Source organism: Mustela erminea, chromosome 7 (assembly GCF_009829155.1).
Source record: "Mustela erminea isolate mMusErm1 chromosome 7, mMusErm1.Pri, whole genome shotgun sequence".
In the NCBI taxonomy this organism is placed as follows: Eukaryota; Metazoa; Chordata; class Mammalia; order Carnivora; family Mustelidae; genus Mustela; species Mustela erminea.
In genome coordinates this window covers 122,566,770-122,583,557 of record NC_045620.1, presented here as the reverse complement: position 1 = coordinate 122,583,557, position 16,788 = coordinate 122,566,770, and the positions used below count along the sequence as shown (strand labels likewise).

The following is a 16,788-nucleotide window of genomic DNA, read 5'->3' as shown; positions in this document are numbered from 1 at the left end:
AGATGAGCTGCAAGAGAAGTAAATCCTCTCAGGAGAAACATATTCACCAGAGCCATGACTACTCTCTGTACACGACGTTCAGCATTTAATTTATCCAGCATTAAAAAAAAAAAAGTCCAGAATGCCACAAAAGGCAAAAGTCAATAGGGAAAAACCAAAAATCATGAGGGAAAAGCAGACCCATTGGTCTGTCAGACATCACAGTTGTCAGAGCCTTTAAAATGTTCCATATGTTCCAAAGAATAGATGACAATGCACAGAACTTAACTGGAGAACTGGAATCTGTTCTGTTTCGTTTTAAATCAAGTGGAAGTTCTAGAAATGAAAAAATAGTGAAATTAAGAATTCAACAGAGGAGCTCAAGCATTGATTTAATAAAGCAGATAAAAGGATTAGTAACCCAGAAGTTAGGTCAGTAAAAATATTCAGTCTGGAGCCCAGAAAAAAAAAAAAAAAGAAGAAGATGATGATGATTCAGGGGAATAAAGAGAGAGAGAGAGAGAGAGAGAGAGATTCATGGAACATGGTAAAAATGTCTAATAAGGACATCTAGAGTCCTGGAAGGAAAGAACAGAATGAAGCAAAAAGATACTGGCTGAAAATTTCAAAACTGACGAGAAACCTCAAGCCATCAACTCAAGGAGCTTTTCAAATACCAAGCAGAGTAGCTGTAAAGAAAAAGTGCTAAGCTCATCCTTAGGAAACTGTGGACACCAAAGAAAATTGTAAAAGCAACCAGAGGAAAAACTACTGCATTACTTCAAGAGGAGCAGCGTGTGTCTGACAGCTGGCATTTCAACGAAAATTGTGGAAGCCACAGGATATCGGAAAGACACCTTCAAAGGGCTCAGAGTAAAGCAGAGTCAACCTAGAATTCTCCTTCTGAGAACTGAACTTCAAAACTGAAAGCAAAATGGACACATTTCTAGGCAATTAAGAAATGGAGAGAATTTACCACTGACAGACCTTCAAGAAAAGTGACACTAAAGGGAATTCTTCAAGATGGAAGCACAAAAATGAAGAAACAAGAGAGCATGTGAGAAGGCAGAATGGGGGCAAGTGTGCGCACTGGCTATTTGCTGCGGGAAGATGCAGTCATATCATCTGACGGGGCTTCAGATATATGTGGAGTTAAAATATATTACAATTGCCAGAAAGTCTGGGGGAGGGGGAATTGAGCGTTGTAAGGTCCTTGCACTGTGACCAAAAAGGTAAAAGTACTAGTTTGGTGTAGATGAAAATGCACGATTGACACGTACCGACATTATGTCATTGCTGAAAGATATTTTGATGCATTTTGCGATATACATGTCATCCTTAAGTACATCAAAGTCAAGCAAAAAATGCAACATCAAAAATAAAGTTCCGACAGATTCCAAAGGACTGAATCATACAGAGTATGTTCTCTGACTGCACCAGAAGTAAACTAAAAATCAGTAATGAAAAGATGACCTTAAAAATTCCCTGGATCTTTGCAAATTAATTAATGTCCTCTCAAATAGCCTGTGGATCAAAGATACCTTGATGGAAATTAAGACATATCAAAATTTGTAGAAGAAAGCAAAAACAAGTAGTGAGGGAAATCTATAGCATCTGGTGCATGTTTTAGAAAATAAAAACACTAAAATTATTTGCTAATAAATTCCATCTTGAGAAGGTAAAAAAGAACATGATGTTAACCCTGAAGAAAGCAGAAGAAAATCAAAGTAAAAAACAACTAATTATAGAAGTATACAAAAAAAGCAACGAAAAGGTGGTTCACCGAAAAGGCCCAAACATTAATAAACCTCAACTAAGATAGATTAAGGACAAATAAAAAAAACAGAAGGTACAAACTACCAACACCAGTAATGAAAAAGGAACATCACTACAAATCCCACAAAGATAGAGAATAAACATGTCAAAAATGCAACACATATATATGAAATGGATGAGTTCCTGAAAAAACAAAAGCATTCTATAACTTACACAAAAAACCAAAAAACCAAAAACTTCGTACTTGTGAAGGAAACGGAGTCTCATAAAGGAAACTCCTGAGCCAAGGGACCTCACTTATGAGTCCTTTTAATCCTGTAAAGAACCCGTACATTCTTCAAGCTCTCCCAGGTTAAAAAAAAAAGGAAACACTTTTCAGATTAGTTCCTAAGTCCAGCACAACCACGATGCCCAAACCTGCCAAGGACATGGGAAGAAAGCAAAAATGCAAGCAGCTCTCTTCCATGCACAGCCACAAGAGTCCTAAGGGAAACATGAGCCAACTGCAAGGCACAATGGTGCTGGGGGGGCTGCAGAATTCTGCCCCTCCTGAACGGGACAGTGCTTTCCTCATTTCCAGAGGGATTCACGCATGTTATCCCATCTTCGCCAAAGGTTTTATTCTCATGTACGCTTTACACATAGGGAAACTGAGGCCCAAAAAGGGGAAGATGCTGTCCCAAGGTCACACGGGCTAGAGTGGGGCGAGCCAAATTCATTCCACGTGATGGGCATTTACAGGCACCTGTGTTGTCCCAGCTTGGCCTGTTTGTGTGTCTCCTCCCCCGCCCCCCCCCCCCACCTCCCTTCTGCCTCCCTGGACCTCCCACTCTTGCAACCAGGGTCTGCTCTGCCCTGGGTAGGCAACAACGTGGAACAGCAGTTTGGCCCGGACAGGCTGCAGCGCCCCCTGGCTGCCACGTGGCATGCAGGAGTCCTAGAGCGTGTGGTCCCCAGGCTCCTGACGCTGACCCTGCCTCGAGGGGACATCAGAAAATGCCCAAGCACTGCGTGGCCCGTGCACTGCAGCCTGATCAGCAGCATGTCCAAGCTCTACAGGCTATGAAGCACTCCCGCCGGGTTCCTACCTGCAGGGAACCCCACAAGACAAGTAACAACACTCCTGCTTTGCAGACGAGGAAAGCGAGGCTGCGAGAGGTGGGCAGCTTGTCTAAATTATCTCTGCAGAGGATAACAGGTCCAGGGGAGACACAGGACCTTCCCCAGCACCCCAGGAGCAGCGCCCCCCCCAACCCCCGGTGACCGAAGATGTCCTGGGTTATGCCAGTTACACGTTGTGAGACAGACAAGATGAACAGGGATGCTGGAAACTGCACAAGTACGAGGGACAAAAACTCCTGACCTAGCTGAGCGGGGACACAAGTGGTTTTTAACGTTGAGAACCCAGTGGGATGCCTCCACAGTAGGAGAGAGGAGATGCGAAGACAGACAAGACAGCATAAAAGCCAAAACTGAAAAACACCTTTTAAGAGACTCCATAAAGCCGGTACAGCAGGATTCTCTATGTCCAGGCAAGCAGGAGCAGCTCCTGGGGAACCACGGGATACAGGGATGGGAGAAGGAGACACACACAGTGAGCTCTCAGCCTGAACTTGGCCCTTTGTGGCAATGGAGGCTGGGGAGACTTCTCTTCTAAAACCTGTCTTCTGAAGAAGCTGGCCCCTAGGCCCAGCTCAGAAGCTTCTAGCAATCCCTCGTAAAGAGACAAAACACATCCTCGGGACTCAGCCAATGACTCAGTATGTGGCTTCGAAGAGCACCATCGAGAGAAGGTGAGGCCCGCCCACGGGGCTCCCCAGCAAGCCTTCCAGAACGGCCCCCCAAAACTATGGCTCTGTCCACCTGAGTGGCAGGGTCTGTGAAAACAACAATTTCAGCGAATCCAGAGCCAAGAGCACCACCTGAGCCCAAAATGACATGGTTCCCAGCCCAGAGAACCCTGTAGCTTCAACCTATTGAGTCTGTTAGGGGGAAACAAGCCTATGGGTAACAGGAAGGTGGCAGATGTAACTTCTGCAGACCTTCGAAAGGCACTTGAGATGAATCCAGACCAGAAACTATTTAAACGACTGACTCACAGGAGAACCGGGTGGGTCAGGCTGGAGTAAAGCCAGTAAACAGAGAGCGGGGACCGCAGGTACTTCTCTCCGTGGGACACTGTAATCAGCGGGGTCCCCCGGGTTTGGGCTGGTTTTACTTCTTCATCAGTGACTTAGAAGGAGAAGGAATGGGAACCTGCCCTGAGCCCAAAGGAAACTGAGCACCCTGGGTGGAGGGGAGCAGGCTGGGGGGCCTCACGGGCAAGGCCCCCAGCTACGGCTGGGCCCAGCACAGCAGCAGAGACCCCAGCGCCGGCCAGCCCGCGGCAGGTGCGCGCAGCCAGGGGGCCAGAGAACCAGAAAGGGCAGCCGTGGAGGTGATGCCCCGGGGGGAAAAGTATTCAAAAGAAACACACAGAACTTTTTAGCCTGAGAGAGGAACACAGGAAGTCACCGGTGACTGCTTGGGTCAATGCAGTTCTTTACAAAGTTTTAAATTACAGGGGAAAACACACAGACGGAGGGGAGGTTTAGGTCAAGCACGGAGGAGGAGAGAGGAGGGAGGTTCCAGCGAGAGAAACTCCCTGACGTCAGGAGGAGCTCTCTGGGGGCGACAGGCCCGGGAGGCTGCCAACCCCTGACCCTGGCAGTGAACTCTGACCCCCCCTCCCCCGCTGGGTCCCGCCCTGGTTCCCCCCCACCCTCCCCCACCCCCGGCTCGAGGCCGGCGGCCACCCCGAAGGAGACTCGCCTGCTGCTGGCTCTGCTCCTCCAGGTTCATCTTCACCTCCAGTGACTGGCGGGCCTCCAGGAAGGCCTTGCGGTGCTTGCGGTCCGCCATGTAGTAGGACATGATGCCCACGACGATGGCGCACAGGTAGAGGAAGACGTTGGCCAGGATCTGTGCCCCGAGGAGAGAAAAGGACAACGATGAAGCTCCAGCTCAGGAGGAGGGACGGAGGGGAGGTGGCACAGGGGTAACAAAGATCAACTCCCAAGCTGCACGGTGCCCATGGGGGACCCCAGCGAGCCTATCTGGGTCCCCGGAACACACCCTGCCCCACTTGCCACTGGTGGGTGAGGCCCAGGCCTGGAAGCCTGGTCAAGGGGCTGTTCTCTCCCCCTGCTTCACACCACAGCTAAACTGGCCAATCCTGTCCACCTGTGAGGTCCCTCTGCTACCCAGTTCATTCTTCATTCATTCATTCATTCATTCACGTACTCATTCATTCAACCAGCACTTGCTGAGGACCTACTAGGTGCCCTTAGCTGCTGTGCTGATTAGCAGGGCTGGAGAGGGTCCAGCCCCCAGATTCACCAGCCAGGAGCGTATGACTCTAAAAGCTACAGGTTGTATGGAAGGTCACAAGGGACAGGCAGCCACCCCGGGCTGACCCGCAGTCATCACGCAACCTTACGTGTGGGCTGCAGGCGTGGAGGGGGCTGGGCTTCACATGCACCCCCTCAGCCAGCCCACCTGTCAGTCCCAGTACCCGGGTGCCATGAGGAAGCTACGGGAAGGGGAAAGGGCAACTGTGGGGCCAGACTCCTGTTCTGCAAGCTCAGTGGCACAAAGCCCTCCTTGGGGCATTGAGAGTCTATTCCTTCCTCCCTTCTTGGCCCCCTGCAGGCTCTCCCTGGTGCCTGTGGTCCCCAGCCTTCCACAGCTACTGGGATCGCAGACCTGACTGCCTCCTGCCAGAGGCAACCTTGGCTCTGGACCCAAACATAAAACCACATCCGATTTCCTAGGGCTTGTGCAAATGGCCACGGCCTTTGACCCTGACTAGGTCCCATCTAGGGCTGGCCCAGGTTCTCGCTCGACCGCTCTCCAGCTCCCACGAGGCCCATTTCCAGGTCGGGCCCCTCTCACGTCCCCGGGGCGGGGGGGGGGGCTCACATCCTCCCCACCTGGGTTCCCTGATCCCCGCCAGGGGAGGCCTGACCCCTTCTCTGAAGGGTGTGGCTCTTCAGGCAGAAGTTTGTAGCTGAGATGTGGGTAGGGTGACAAAGGTTCTTCATTTCTGACCCCTCGGAGAGAAAAGTTCTCCGAGTGAAGTATCATGTTTTCCGAATTTTCTGAATAGGTGAAAAATGCAGGAACATCAATTTTAGATTCTTGAACAAGATGGTTTAATAGACAATAAGAGAGGTTAACTCTGACGTGAATGTCCTGGGGACTCTTGGTTGCGCCATATTCCTACTTCTATTTCACCAGGGCTGATCAGTCCCCAGCAGAATGTTCCTACAGGCCTGGGCAATCAGCAAAGGCCTGAGTAGTGAACTTGTTAGTAGGTGACGTGTGTGTTGCTACTGGTCATCAAACGCAGATGTCACGAGCTCCTTCAGTGGCTGGTTCCAGCAAATACCACCTTACTGTGTTTTGGGGTCTGGGCAGCCCCGAATGCCCACACCATTCATGTGGTGGGTGGGCAATTTCAAAGTCCCATGGGACGTCTCCTGCTCTTCTGCTTGGGCATGACAGACCATTCTCACCTGAGCTCTCAGTATCTGTATGGCCTCTGGCTACTTACTAAATACCCGAGAGTCCAAAGAGCCACCAATTTATGTTGAGTCCAAACAAATCACACAGACCATGCTGAGTCTGAAAGCCAGTCTTGGCCTGAAGTCCAGGACCTCCTACCAGCCCAGAGGCTACCTGTATTTCCAAGGCAGTATAACTTTGGACATCTGCCCAGCCCCAAGTTCATGGTACAGGAAGCCAGTCAACAAGGTCAGGCTGTACCTCACACATCCTCACTGAGCAGTTGCACTTTGCCAGAGCCCACGTGGGGTCCAGATACAGCAGTCACCAAGGCCAAGGGTCTCCGGCTTTATGGGGCTCTGGGTCCTAGAGGTCAGGGGAGTAGCTGCACATCAGGAGTCACATGTCGGGCCCCATAGCTACCAGTGTCCTGACTCCGAACCAGAGGCCCCAGGCAAGCTTCCCTGGGGCCATAGTCTCATCTTGGGTCCCAGCCACAACTAGCCTAGGCTGCCATACCGGGCCAGGGACAGAGCTTCATGCTCAGGGGTCTCTTTGCCCCGCAACAGGCTCAGCCTGACCACCTGGCACGGTGGATGGAACAGACTCTGTGAAGCGTACTTCGCTGAGGCTGTTCCAGGATTACTGTTGTCATGACCCATCGGGCTGCCCCCTGAGAAAATCACACCCGCTTTGCGACAGTCAGCAACTACAGTGGGAAAGCCTCAGACCAACCCCCACCAAAGATGGTTATCCAAGGAGCAAAACAAGATTCAGGCTCGGCTCGCCCTTGGCGACCATTTACATGGAGCCACACTCCCTTCCTCAAACCCTATTTTAAAACAGGTGCCCCTTCTGCCTTCCACTCGTAGGTGCAGACAACAAGTGTAGAAGGCAGACTGGCCAGGGGCGCTGCCCCTCGCTGGATGGGCGACCCACTAGTTCAGGTACCTTCTCTGAGCCCCTGCTTTGCCATCTATGAGCTGAGGGGCGGGCTAACTCCTCTCGCACATCCCTGCCGTCCTGACCCCATCTGGCCCTCATCAGGCTGCACTTGGGAGGGTGAAGGCCGGGCCTGGAGAGAACCCACTCGGCAAGGCTGGAGTCGGAGGAGGGAAGGCAAGGACGGGGCGTTCACACGGCGTCTTGTCCCCGGAGCACCCCGAGTTACAGAGGGCGCGGCCCACCCCTTCTTGACCTGCGCTCTCAGCTCACGTGTGCAGGGACGTGGGGGCAAACGGCCATGACTGGGTCACACACTGCAGACTCGTGTGGGGCCTGCAGGTCCCTCCCACGCCAGGGAATTCTTTCCCGGCCTCCCGGGGAGCTTATTCCTTCCTAGAGAATTCTCCCAGGAGCCCCAGGCTGTGGGATTCTCAGAGCTCCCTCAGTTCTCTAAACTTGCCTCGACAAAAGAAAGGGTCCTCAGGGTTGCTGTTGCTCTGTTCCAACCCAACCCCTCTGTTCCACGCAGCCGTGGGAGGATAGCCAGGGCCCTACAGGTGACTCTCTGCCTCCAGGTCCAGGCCATGAATCAAATCGGGCGATGCTGCTAAGCCAAGGAGACCTCCAGCCGGGAAGCCAGGGTCCACTAGGGAGGAGGAAGGTTCGGGAGTGAGGAGCTGCTGCTCTGCTCATGGGGGAGGCTCTCAACATGCAAAACACACAGCAACACAGTCACCTGGGTAATGGCTGCCCGGCCGGCTCCACCCTCGGGGGGTGGGGGGCGCTCAGGGGTTGGACGTGGTGGGCAGAGGTCTGCCAATGCTGCTGGGTGATCCTGCTGTGCGGCCTGCTGTGTGCCCAGGGCCAGAAAACCTCCTCCTGTTCTCAGCCCAGCGGGCATCGAGGAGTCCGCGGGGACTGACACTGTCCCTGCCCCCAGGGCCGCCGCTGGCGGGAGGTGGCCCCGGTCCAGGGAGAACAAGATGGGGTAAGCAGGGAGGCTGTCCTCTCTCCAAAACACACTGATGAGTCCTGCTCCCACTACAGGTTAACAATTGCAGACCCAAGGAAAACTTGAACCCCAGCAAGCATCTGAACCATGTCTCTCATGTGACTGGGACAAACAGGCATCTCCAAACTGAGCCCTGAGCCCTGCTGTCTTACAGTAAGTCCTGGGGCACCCCCCGCCTCATGCCAGGGTAAGGGGGGAGGGTCTCCTTTTCAGGACTCATCTCCACCCTCCAGGGCTGCCTTCGCCCACCCCCAGCTACACCTGGCCTACCCAGCAGGCCCCTCCTTCTCCTCAAGAGCCCTGCTCAGCCCTCATGGCCCCCGGCAGCATCCCCCGCCACCCCTGTGCTCCCCCGGCCCACCTGAGAGGTAGTGCAACCACGTCACAACTCGCCCCCCGACCCGACCCCTTCAGCCTCTGGTCAGCTGACTAGAAACCATCACAGACCTGACCTCCCAGCCTCAGGATCTCCCTGGGAGCCAGCCCTCGAGTCAATATCCCCTCCGTGCACCCCACACCTTTCCCACCCCAGATCAGAACAGAGGAACAAGGCTCGGTCACTTCCCTAGGGACTGTGCAGGCCAGAACAGCAGGGGAGACCGTCCCCTGCAGGAAATATCCAGAGGTGAAGGCTGAGCCTGCAAAGAGTGCCGACAGAGGCCAGGCAGGTGGGGAGGGTCACACTGGGTCAGGGAGGTGTTGCGCAGCTTCAGGAAGTCGCCAGTCTTGGAAACAAAGACCGGCTTGGACACTGCACTCGGCAACCCCCTGAGCATGGCAGCATGGCCGGGAGGCTTCTCCTCTCCATCACTGTCAACACGGACTGCCCTGGGGCACTCCAGGGACAGGGTTCGCACACAGGACACATGACCCTGGGAACAGAAGGGGAAGAGGTTCCCAGCCCCGGCAGGCCCATGGGAGCCTTGATGCATGGCCTCTGGCTCCAGGGGAGATGAGGTTCAGGCAGGGGGCCGTGGTGCCCCCTTGAGCCTGTTCCACTGGATGCCCCACACCAGGCTTCAGACTCAGCGTGATTCCCCCACACAGCAAGCCTGAGAAGTCCCATTCTGGGGTGCCATCAAGGTCACCTCTTCTTATCTCAGTGGTCTCCTTTCTCCAGTGAAAGAGACTAGGCCTCAGTCTCAGTGCAAAAGAACTGTTTGTTTTTTTAAATGTAAGATTTTTAAAACAATGAGGAGAATGAATGAATCTCCCAAGTGGGCAAACATTCAGAAGACAGCTTCATCTAACCGATGACAGCGGGATGGAGTGTCTGTAATACCCCAGCTCCGAGACGCAGCCGTGAGAAAATTCCTTCACAAAATCCTTCCCCTTGGAATCTGATGAATCACAAAATCCTGCACATTTCTAACAGTCCCCGGGGACACGGGGCCGGGCCAAGCAGGAAGTCATCCTATCCGAGGAGGGCTGGTGCCTCCCTTGCCTAGGCTGGTCCCTCCCCGTAGGCTCATTCCAGCCTGGAGATTCCAGAACACTCTAGAACTGGGGAGAAGAAACCCAGAGAGAGAAAGGCGCTCTGGGGAATCAACATCCTTGCCAGCTGCCCTCAGAGACCTTGTGATGCTCTGTGTCGGGGGAAGACCACATTGGAGCCTCTGTTCATTAAAACTAACTTAGATGTTTTGGAAAAAAAAAAAAAATCTCCAAGGAGCTGTAGGGCAGGAAGGAGCAAGGGAGCAGGCCCCTCTGTAGGTAACCAGGCTCCCCAACCTAAGGAAGCCAGGCCAGAGCCTGCGGTGGTCCCATACAGTGCCCGAGAGACACCCCTCTCTGGAGCTCACTGCAGACCATAGGTGGTCCTCATCAGTCAGGTCCCTGCTATGTCCCCTCTTCGCAGAGACCTACCCTGACGACCCCCTGACTCTAACATTTTCCTGTTTTAGACCCTGCAGAGAAGTACCTGCACTTCCCATTCCCTGATCTTCTTATTTGTCCGTTTACTCTGTTTACTTCACTAGAAAGCCAGCGCCCAGGGGACAGGGCTCTGTTTCTGTTTCCCTGCCAATTCCCCAGCCCTGGGACTGTGAGTCCACACGGGAAGGCCGGTGCCCACTGGATGAATGCGTGGCAGAGAGAGGTCGGGCTGTGTGGCTTGGAGCAAGTCCCTTCCCCTCCCTGAGACTGAGAGGTGGCTCCTCCACAAGATCAAAACAGAGGTCATGTGCAAGACCACCTGGTCCAGGGCTGAGCACAGAGCAGGTGCTGAGTGACTCTGGGAAATCAGTCCCTCCTGACGATACTGTAACAGTTTGCTCTGAGCCTCCAGGTTCACAATCCTCATTTGTCACAACGAGTAAAGTTCCTATTCTCATTTTATGGAAGACACTTGGATTCAGAGGCATGAAGCAACAAGGCTATGGTCTCCTGATGGTGCTGACGCTAGAGCCAGATCTCTTTCCTCTTCTGTCCCCACTCCAAGCACAGAGTTCAAGTTTCAAGACATTAATAAAAACCTTTTATTATATATATAATAAAAGACATTTTATTAATGTCTTGAAACATTAATGTCTCCCCCAACCCAGGAGACTGAACATGAGAAGGCAGCCTGACCAGACCTGTACTGCCCGGGAACTGGTCCGCTGCTGGCCTCGCCCTGACAAGCCAGCACAGGACCTGAGCAGGAGTCCAGGACCTGCCCTGCATCACTCAGCTAAGTTGTGATGAGGCTAAGCAGAGGCTGGGTGGAGTCTGAGGCACCTGCGGCCCATGGAGAGCATAGAACCCAGAAAGGACAACGGGGGCCACTCTCATGCTACTCTAAAGCTAACTCTAGCATCACTGTGCCAAGAGATGTCTGGGGTCTCCAGTAAATACAATCCTACTCCGCATCATTCAAGGTTTGAGCCTTGGGGTACCACTGAGCTATCCTTCCAAGCGGGGCATTTGTCAAGTTTCCACCAGGGGCCTCAAAACAAGAAAACCACTAGAAGCTTCCAGCTAGTTTTATAGCTTGGGCATGCCTCTGCTAAAAAACATTCAATGTCTACTCTCTTCCAAAATAAAAACGACTTCTAGAATAGGCATTCAGCCAACCTGACATGTTACAAGAAGTCCTCCATGATCCACTGGGTTGCCAGAACAGTCTCTCAGGTTGTGCACTGCACAACCCCAGGGGCACCACTCTGCAGACTCTGACCTGACGGCTCCCCTGCAGGTGTGGAACATGGCATTCCTAACAACTGGGTTCTAGTATCACTTATTTATTCTACCTGGCTGCTGCCCACTGCGCTCCCCTCACCCCAGCCACACTGATCCTCTCTCCAATCCTCCAGTAAGATAGGCTCTACAGCTCTAACCAGAACATCCTGCCTCTGCTCCGCCTGTGGAGGGCCACACGGGATGACCCTCCAGCATAACCTGGCTCAAACTCCCAGCACATACCTGTTATTGTTACAGTCCCAAGACCCAGCTCCAACCCCCACTCCCCAAACAGAACTATTCATTCATTCATTCACTCATTCGAAGGTTTTGTGAATGTCCACCCTGTGCCAGGGAGATGTTTGGCATGTCGCAGTGAACACAGCAGAGGCAGTTCCAGCTATCAGGAGTGGATGTTCTGGTGACAGAACTAGAAAAGAAACATAATTCAACAACAAGAGGGTCAGAGCTCAGCAGAGAATAGAGATGATGAAGTGACGGGCAGCTGCTTCGGATCAGAAGGCGAGGGAGCCAGCGGGCCCCATTCTTGACTCCCCCGGACGAGCACCGTACAGCCGCACCCTCACCGAGACTCCTCCCTCCTATGGATTCTGACCCCGGGATCCGTTCTGGCCCAAATGGACCTCAGCGCGGATGACGCGAGGGAATGCTGAGACAAGCCCGCATGTGCTCTCGTGTTTCCACTGTTGCCTTGAGAACAATAAGCATGGAGACGCACGGGGATCCAGCAGTACGAGGGACCCGTGGGAGCCCTGCAAAACCCAAGCTACGCCTGGAGCCCAGCCCAGCTGAACGCAGCCCCGATGGGCCACGCGCTGTCCACGCTGCGCTCGTGCGAGTGAGGAACGTGGGGCTGCGAGCCACTCGGGGTCGGACGGGTCGTTAGCGCAGGCGCTCCTGAAGCAAGAACCTCGAAGCTGAGATATGAATGACAAAAAAGACCCCGCCATGGGAAAAGTCAGAAGAAAGAGCGTCCTGGCTAGAGAACACATGCCTCTTTTCCACCGGACGCCCCCACTGTACCTTCTGCTGCTTCTCCCTGCCGGGGACACAGCAAAGTCCCCAAGGGCAGGGGTGTCTCTCGCTTCCGCGGCAGCCTCCGGGGCCGGCTCAGTCAACTGGCACAGAGCACAGTGAATGGCAAGAGAAGGCAGGCCAGAGAAGTGTTCACCCTCCACTGACGTGTTCCCTTAGGTAAGAGAGCCAAAATGAGGCAGACAAAGGCTAGAGCTGGGGGCGGTCCAGCCTGCCGGGGGCCAGGCAGCAGTGCATCTGGGGACGTGTCTGACCACAGCGACAAGGAGACACAGGGCTCCCGGCATCTGCTGAGCGGAGGCCAGGGACGCTACAGAACACCCTACCAAGCACACAGCAGTCCCCACAACAATTAATCACCTAGCCCCCGGTGTCAATAGACCCGAGGTCAGGAAACCTTGGCTAGAAAAAAATCATCTTCCTCTCTGATGCCCGAGTATTCACATGAAAGTTTCCTAAGGTTTTATAACTGCACGGTAATGAACTCTGAGGACAAAGATGTGAGCAAGCAGATGTTGATGTCCGTCACAGGCCTTGGGGCTGAGAGGAAATCGTGACTGATGCCCACTGAACGTAAGGACACAGTATTTTGACAAACCCACCCAGGATGGAAAGAAAGCCATGTCCCTGGGGGCGGGGTGATGAAGACCAGAGAAGGCCATCCTGCCTGTCTCTCTGCAGGAGGAGACGCAGGAATGAACATCCCACATCTAATATTTTATACTGACCCAGGGATTAGTCACTTGAAGGGGACTAGGACACGGGGAATCAGCAAACCCCTAAAATTAGGGGCAAATGTTTCACCCTTTTCTGGGGAAGCAAGTCCATTGCTCTCACCAGATTCTCAGAAGGGTCTGTTAGCCCAGATACGTAAGAACCATGGAACCCATCAAAAGCTCCCCCTTCTCCTCCAGTGGCTTCACTACAGACAGAAGACATCTGGTCCCAGCATTCCGTGTCTTCTCTTACTGATGTGACCCCGTTACTTAGTCACCTTGGTCTTCTTCTCCAGGCCAAATAATTCCGATTTTACTTAAAGGGCTCTATTTTACAACATTTAATCATGTTTGGCTTCCGTTCCTTTTTTAAAAAACTCAACCCCACTAGTGTCTTGGGAAAGAGTGGGGTCCCATACTGGGTCCTTGACGGTAAAAAAAAAAAAAAAAAGAAAAGGCCTCAAGAGCTCAACTCTAGTGGGGATAAAGAAGCTACTAGAAAGAGAGGAAGCACAGACTGATCCTGATGGAGAAAAGGCTAGGGATGCCTGGGTGGCTCAGTTGATTTAGCACATGCCTACGGGTTAGATCATGATTCCAGGGTTCTGGGATCAAGCCCCACATCAGGCTCTGTGCTCAGCCAGGAGCCTGCTTCTCCCTCTGCCTGCCTCTTCCCCTGTTTGTGTTTTCTCTCTCTGACAAATAAATAAAATATTGGCGGCGGGGGGGGGGGGGGGGGGGGGGAAGGGTAGGTCAGCAAAGGCCCCCAGGAGGGAGTAAAATTTGATCTGGCGAACTTGGTTATGGACTTTCACACACGCAACACTGAGCTTTTATAGATGTTTTAATATATGGATTCTGGATGGTAAAGAACATTTAAGCCAATTTCTGATGACCAATATTAAAAAAAAAAAAAGGCAAAAAATAATTAATTAGATGCTCACGAGAGTGAGCAGAGTGACAGCAGAGCTCTGTGCCTCCTGCTCTGGTCTTATTGCCGCTGAGCAATCCAGCTGCGTTTAATGCATAGACCCTGAATTTCTGGAAATGTCTTCAAATGAACTCGAGAACACATGTACCAGCCCAGAGGAGGAGGAGCATGTAATCCAGAGACAGGAGATTTTTGGAATTCCGGAAACAAAACCATCACATAAACCGAGCATGCGGAAATGTGCAGGGAGACCGCCAATCACACAAAAATATCGGAGCCCTTGCCCCATGGAACAGAGAAAGCTCCCAGGATTCCAGAGCTGCCAACCTCTCATTTCAGAGTGGCTCAGACCTTGAGAGTGAGCCTTCCCGCAAGTTCTCCAGCTGCAGAAACCAGCCACCGCTCCTCCTCCTTGGGGACGCCATCCTCTTCTCTCCTGACGTGCCGCTGAGGCCTTCCTCAGGGGTTTTTCTTCCCTGCAGCCCCTCGGAGCCCGTCCATTGACAGCCAGGGTGGTTTTCTCAGTCACTGGTTCCAACTCAACCCTCCAGGGCTTTCCCCCTCGGCTGCTATCTCTCCAGCTCCGGGCTTCGGAGCCAAGTGCGTTGGCATCCCCAGGGGACCAGCTGAAGAACGGGACTCCCGGGGCCCTCCTGCCTGCAGCACAAGAAGCTGCACGGCACCCTCTCTACTTCTGGTGCGTCTCTTCTACAAGTCACTGTTCTAGGTGGTGTAATAAATACAAAAGCAAAGCCAAGATTCCCCCCCACTTTCCTGGTTCTGTAAACCAAACTCCAAACATACATGGCTGCTTCCCATCACCCCCCTGCGCCCGTCACCTATTTTTCTCCTGTCTGCTGACTCTCTTTCCAATGTTCACCCCTCACCCCAAGACACCGGACCTCCTCACTGCCCTTCCCCATCGACCCGCATCTCTTCCTTACATTGGAGACCACGCCCACGGAGAGGTCTTCCACCGTGAATGCCGGTTCAAGGGTCCTGCCTTTAGTCCAGTTCCCCGGTGTTCGCAGGGACCGTGCACCCCAGATGACTAGAACCCAGCACCCAACACTGTGCACACCCCAGGAAACCTTTCTTGAATGCCTGAACCCGCACTAGCCCATTCTCCCTGTTGGGCGGGGGGTTCCCTTCGGCAGCACCCATGGGTCACTCATCCCATCTCCTCTCTCTGGGCCTTCCTTCGTCATCACCTCTCCCTCAGGATGGGGCACTCCCTGGCCCCTCTCTGGTCCTGTCCATCCACCCCCTGGAATCACATAATCTTCCCAAACTGTCATTTTGCAAGCACCATCTCCTGCTCAGAACACATAGCTAGCTTCCCATCGTCTAAAAGGTAGAAATTCAAAATCCTCATTCTGGCACTCAAAGCCCTACTTTGGCCCCAATCGATTTTTCTAAATTTCCCGCCCTCCACGTCCCTGATGTAACACATCTGCTCCAGCCAAGCTGACATCCTGGTGTGGTGGCCAGCAGACACGTCTGGCTTCAGCACTGGCTACGGCCCCCACTTTGAGAGCTCTTGAACTTTCCCACTAAAGCATCTGGGAGGAAAACCTCTTCCGACCCTGCTGGGGCACATGGACTTGGCATTCTAGTCCATGAAAGCCCCCTTTGTATTACTACCTTTAAATGTTGTAAAAGAGTAAAAGAGACATGTCTGCCCGTTATATTATACGCGCCAGCAGGACAGAGATGAGGTCTGTTCCAATCACCACCATGTCCCCAGCACTCAGCAAGCCCCGGGCACGCACGAGGTGCTCAGTGACTGCTGGGCAAAGGGAGGGACAGACAGAGGGATAGAGAGAGAAGGGAAATGCTGCCTCCATAGCTACGACCTTGACGCTTCAAGCACAGCAGGAAAACACCCCCCCACCCAGCCCCGGATGTGAGACCCGGATGTGAGAAGTGCCCCATCCGAAATGCCCCCTGTAACCCACACCCCTTCCACCCTTCCCCTACAAATCTAGCTAAGCCCTGCCTCCTCCACAGAGCCTTCCTTGACAGCCTGAGCAATCCGTCTCCCCCACGCTTCTTGACGAGGAAACACGTGCAGGATAAATTACTGGGCGGGGCGGGGGGATAAATATGCAGCCGCACTCTGATCTCACAGAACGAGATGGATAGGACAGGAGCAAAAATACCAAAATGTCAGCCATGGTTATGTTGCAGGGGTGAGGGAGGGCAGGGCTGTGCATTTAGGACAACTTCTGTTGTCCTGTTTTGCCTTACCATCTTTCTAGCGCAAATCTCTCCGTGGAACAGCCGGACTGCCAGCAGACGTGGGGACGCTTTGGGACAGAGCCTCCTCTTCACGGACACTGGGAGTGGCCCCCCGTAAACACCCCACGGACGGGGGCTCCATCCCAGAGCCTCGGCGTCCGGTCGGGGAGCCCAGTGGGCAGCTCCTCTCTGTGCACCTGCTTCTACGCACACACCCGCCCCCCAACCCGATCTTTCCAAGGATCCGCTGCGCGGAGAAACCTCCCAAGGGTCCTCCCACGACACACGGGCACGGAGTCCAACGGCCTCGCCCTCCGGCCTCCCGCTCTGCTTTGTGAAAGGCAGGAATTGGGAGCCGCAGGGTCACGGCCCCCAGCAATGAAAGGAGAAGGGGGACCTGCCTGCCCAGCCTGCTGCCAAGCCCGTCC

General features: G+C 53.4%; 1 protein-coding gene across 3 annotated transcripts in view; it reads right to left on the bottom strand.

The window, feature by feature from the left end:
* The window catches only part of ADCY3 (adenylate cyclase 3), a 79,033-nt gene that overhangs the window by 36,966 nt on the left and 25,279 nt on the right, over positions 1-16,788 (bottom strand). For 2 of the 3 annotated variants that reach the window (XM_032353154.1, XM_032353155.1), the window contains one exon: positions 4,567-4,716. In XM_032353154.1, coding sequence (XP_032209045.1) covers positions 4,567-4,716 — 150 coding nt within the window. Of the gene's footprint in view, positions 1-4,566; positions 4,717-16,369; positions 16,474-16,788 lie in introns of those variants that run through there. The other variant, XM_032353156.1, reaches the window with a different exon arrangement.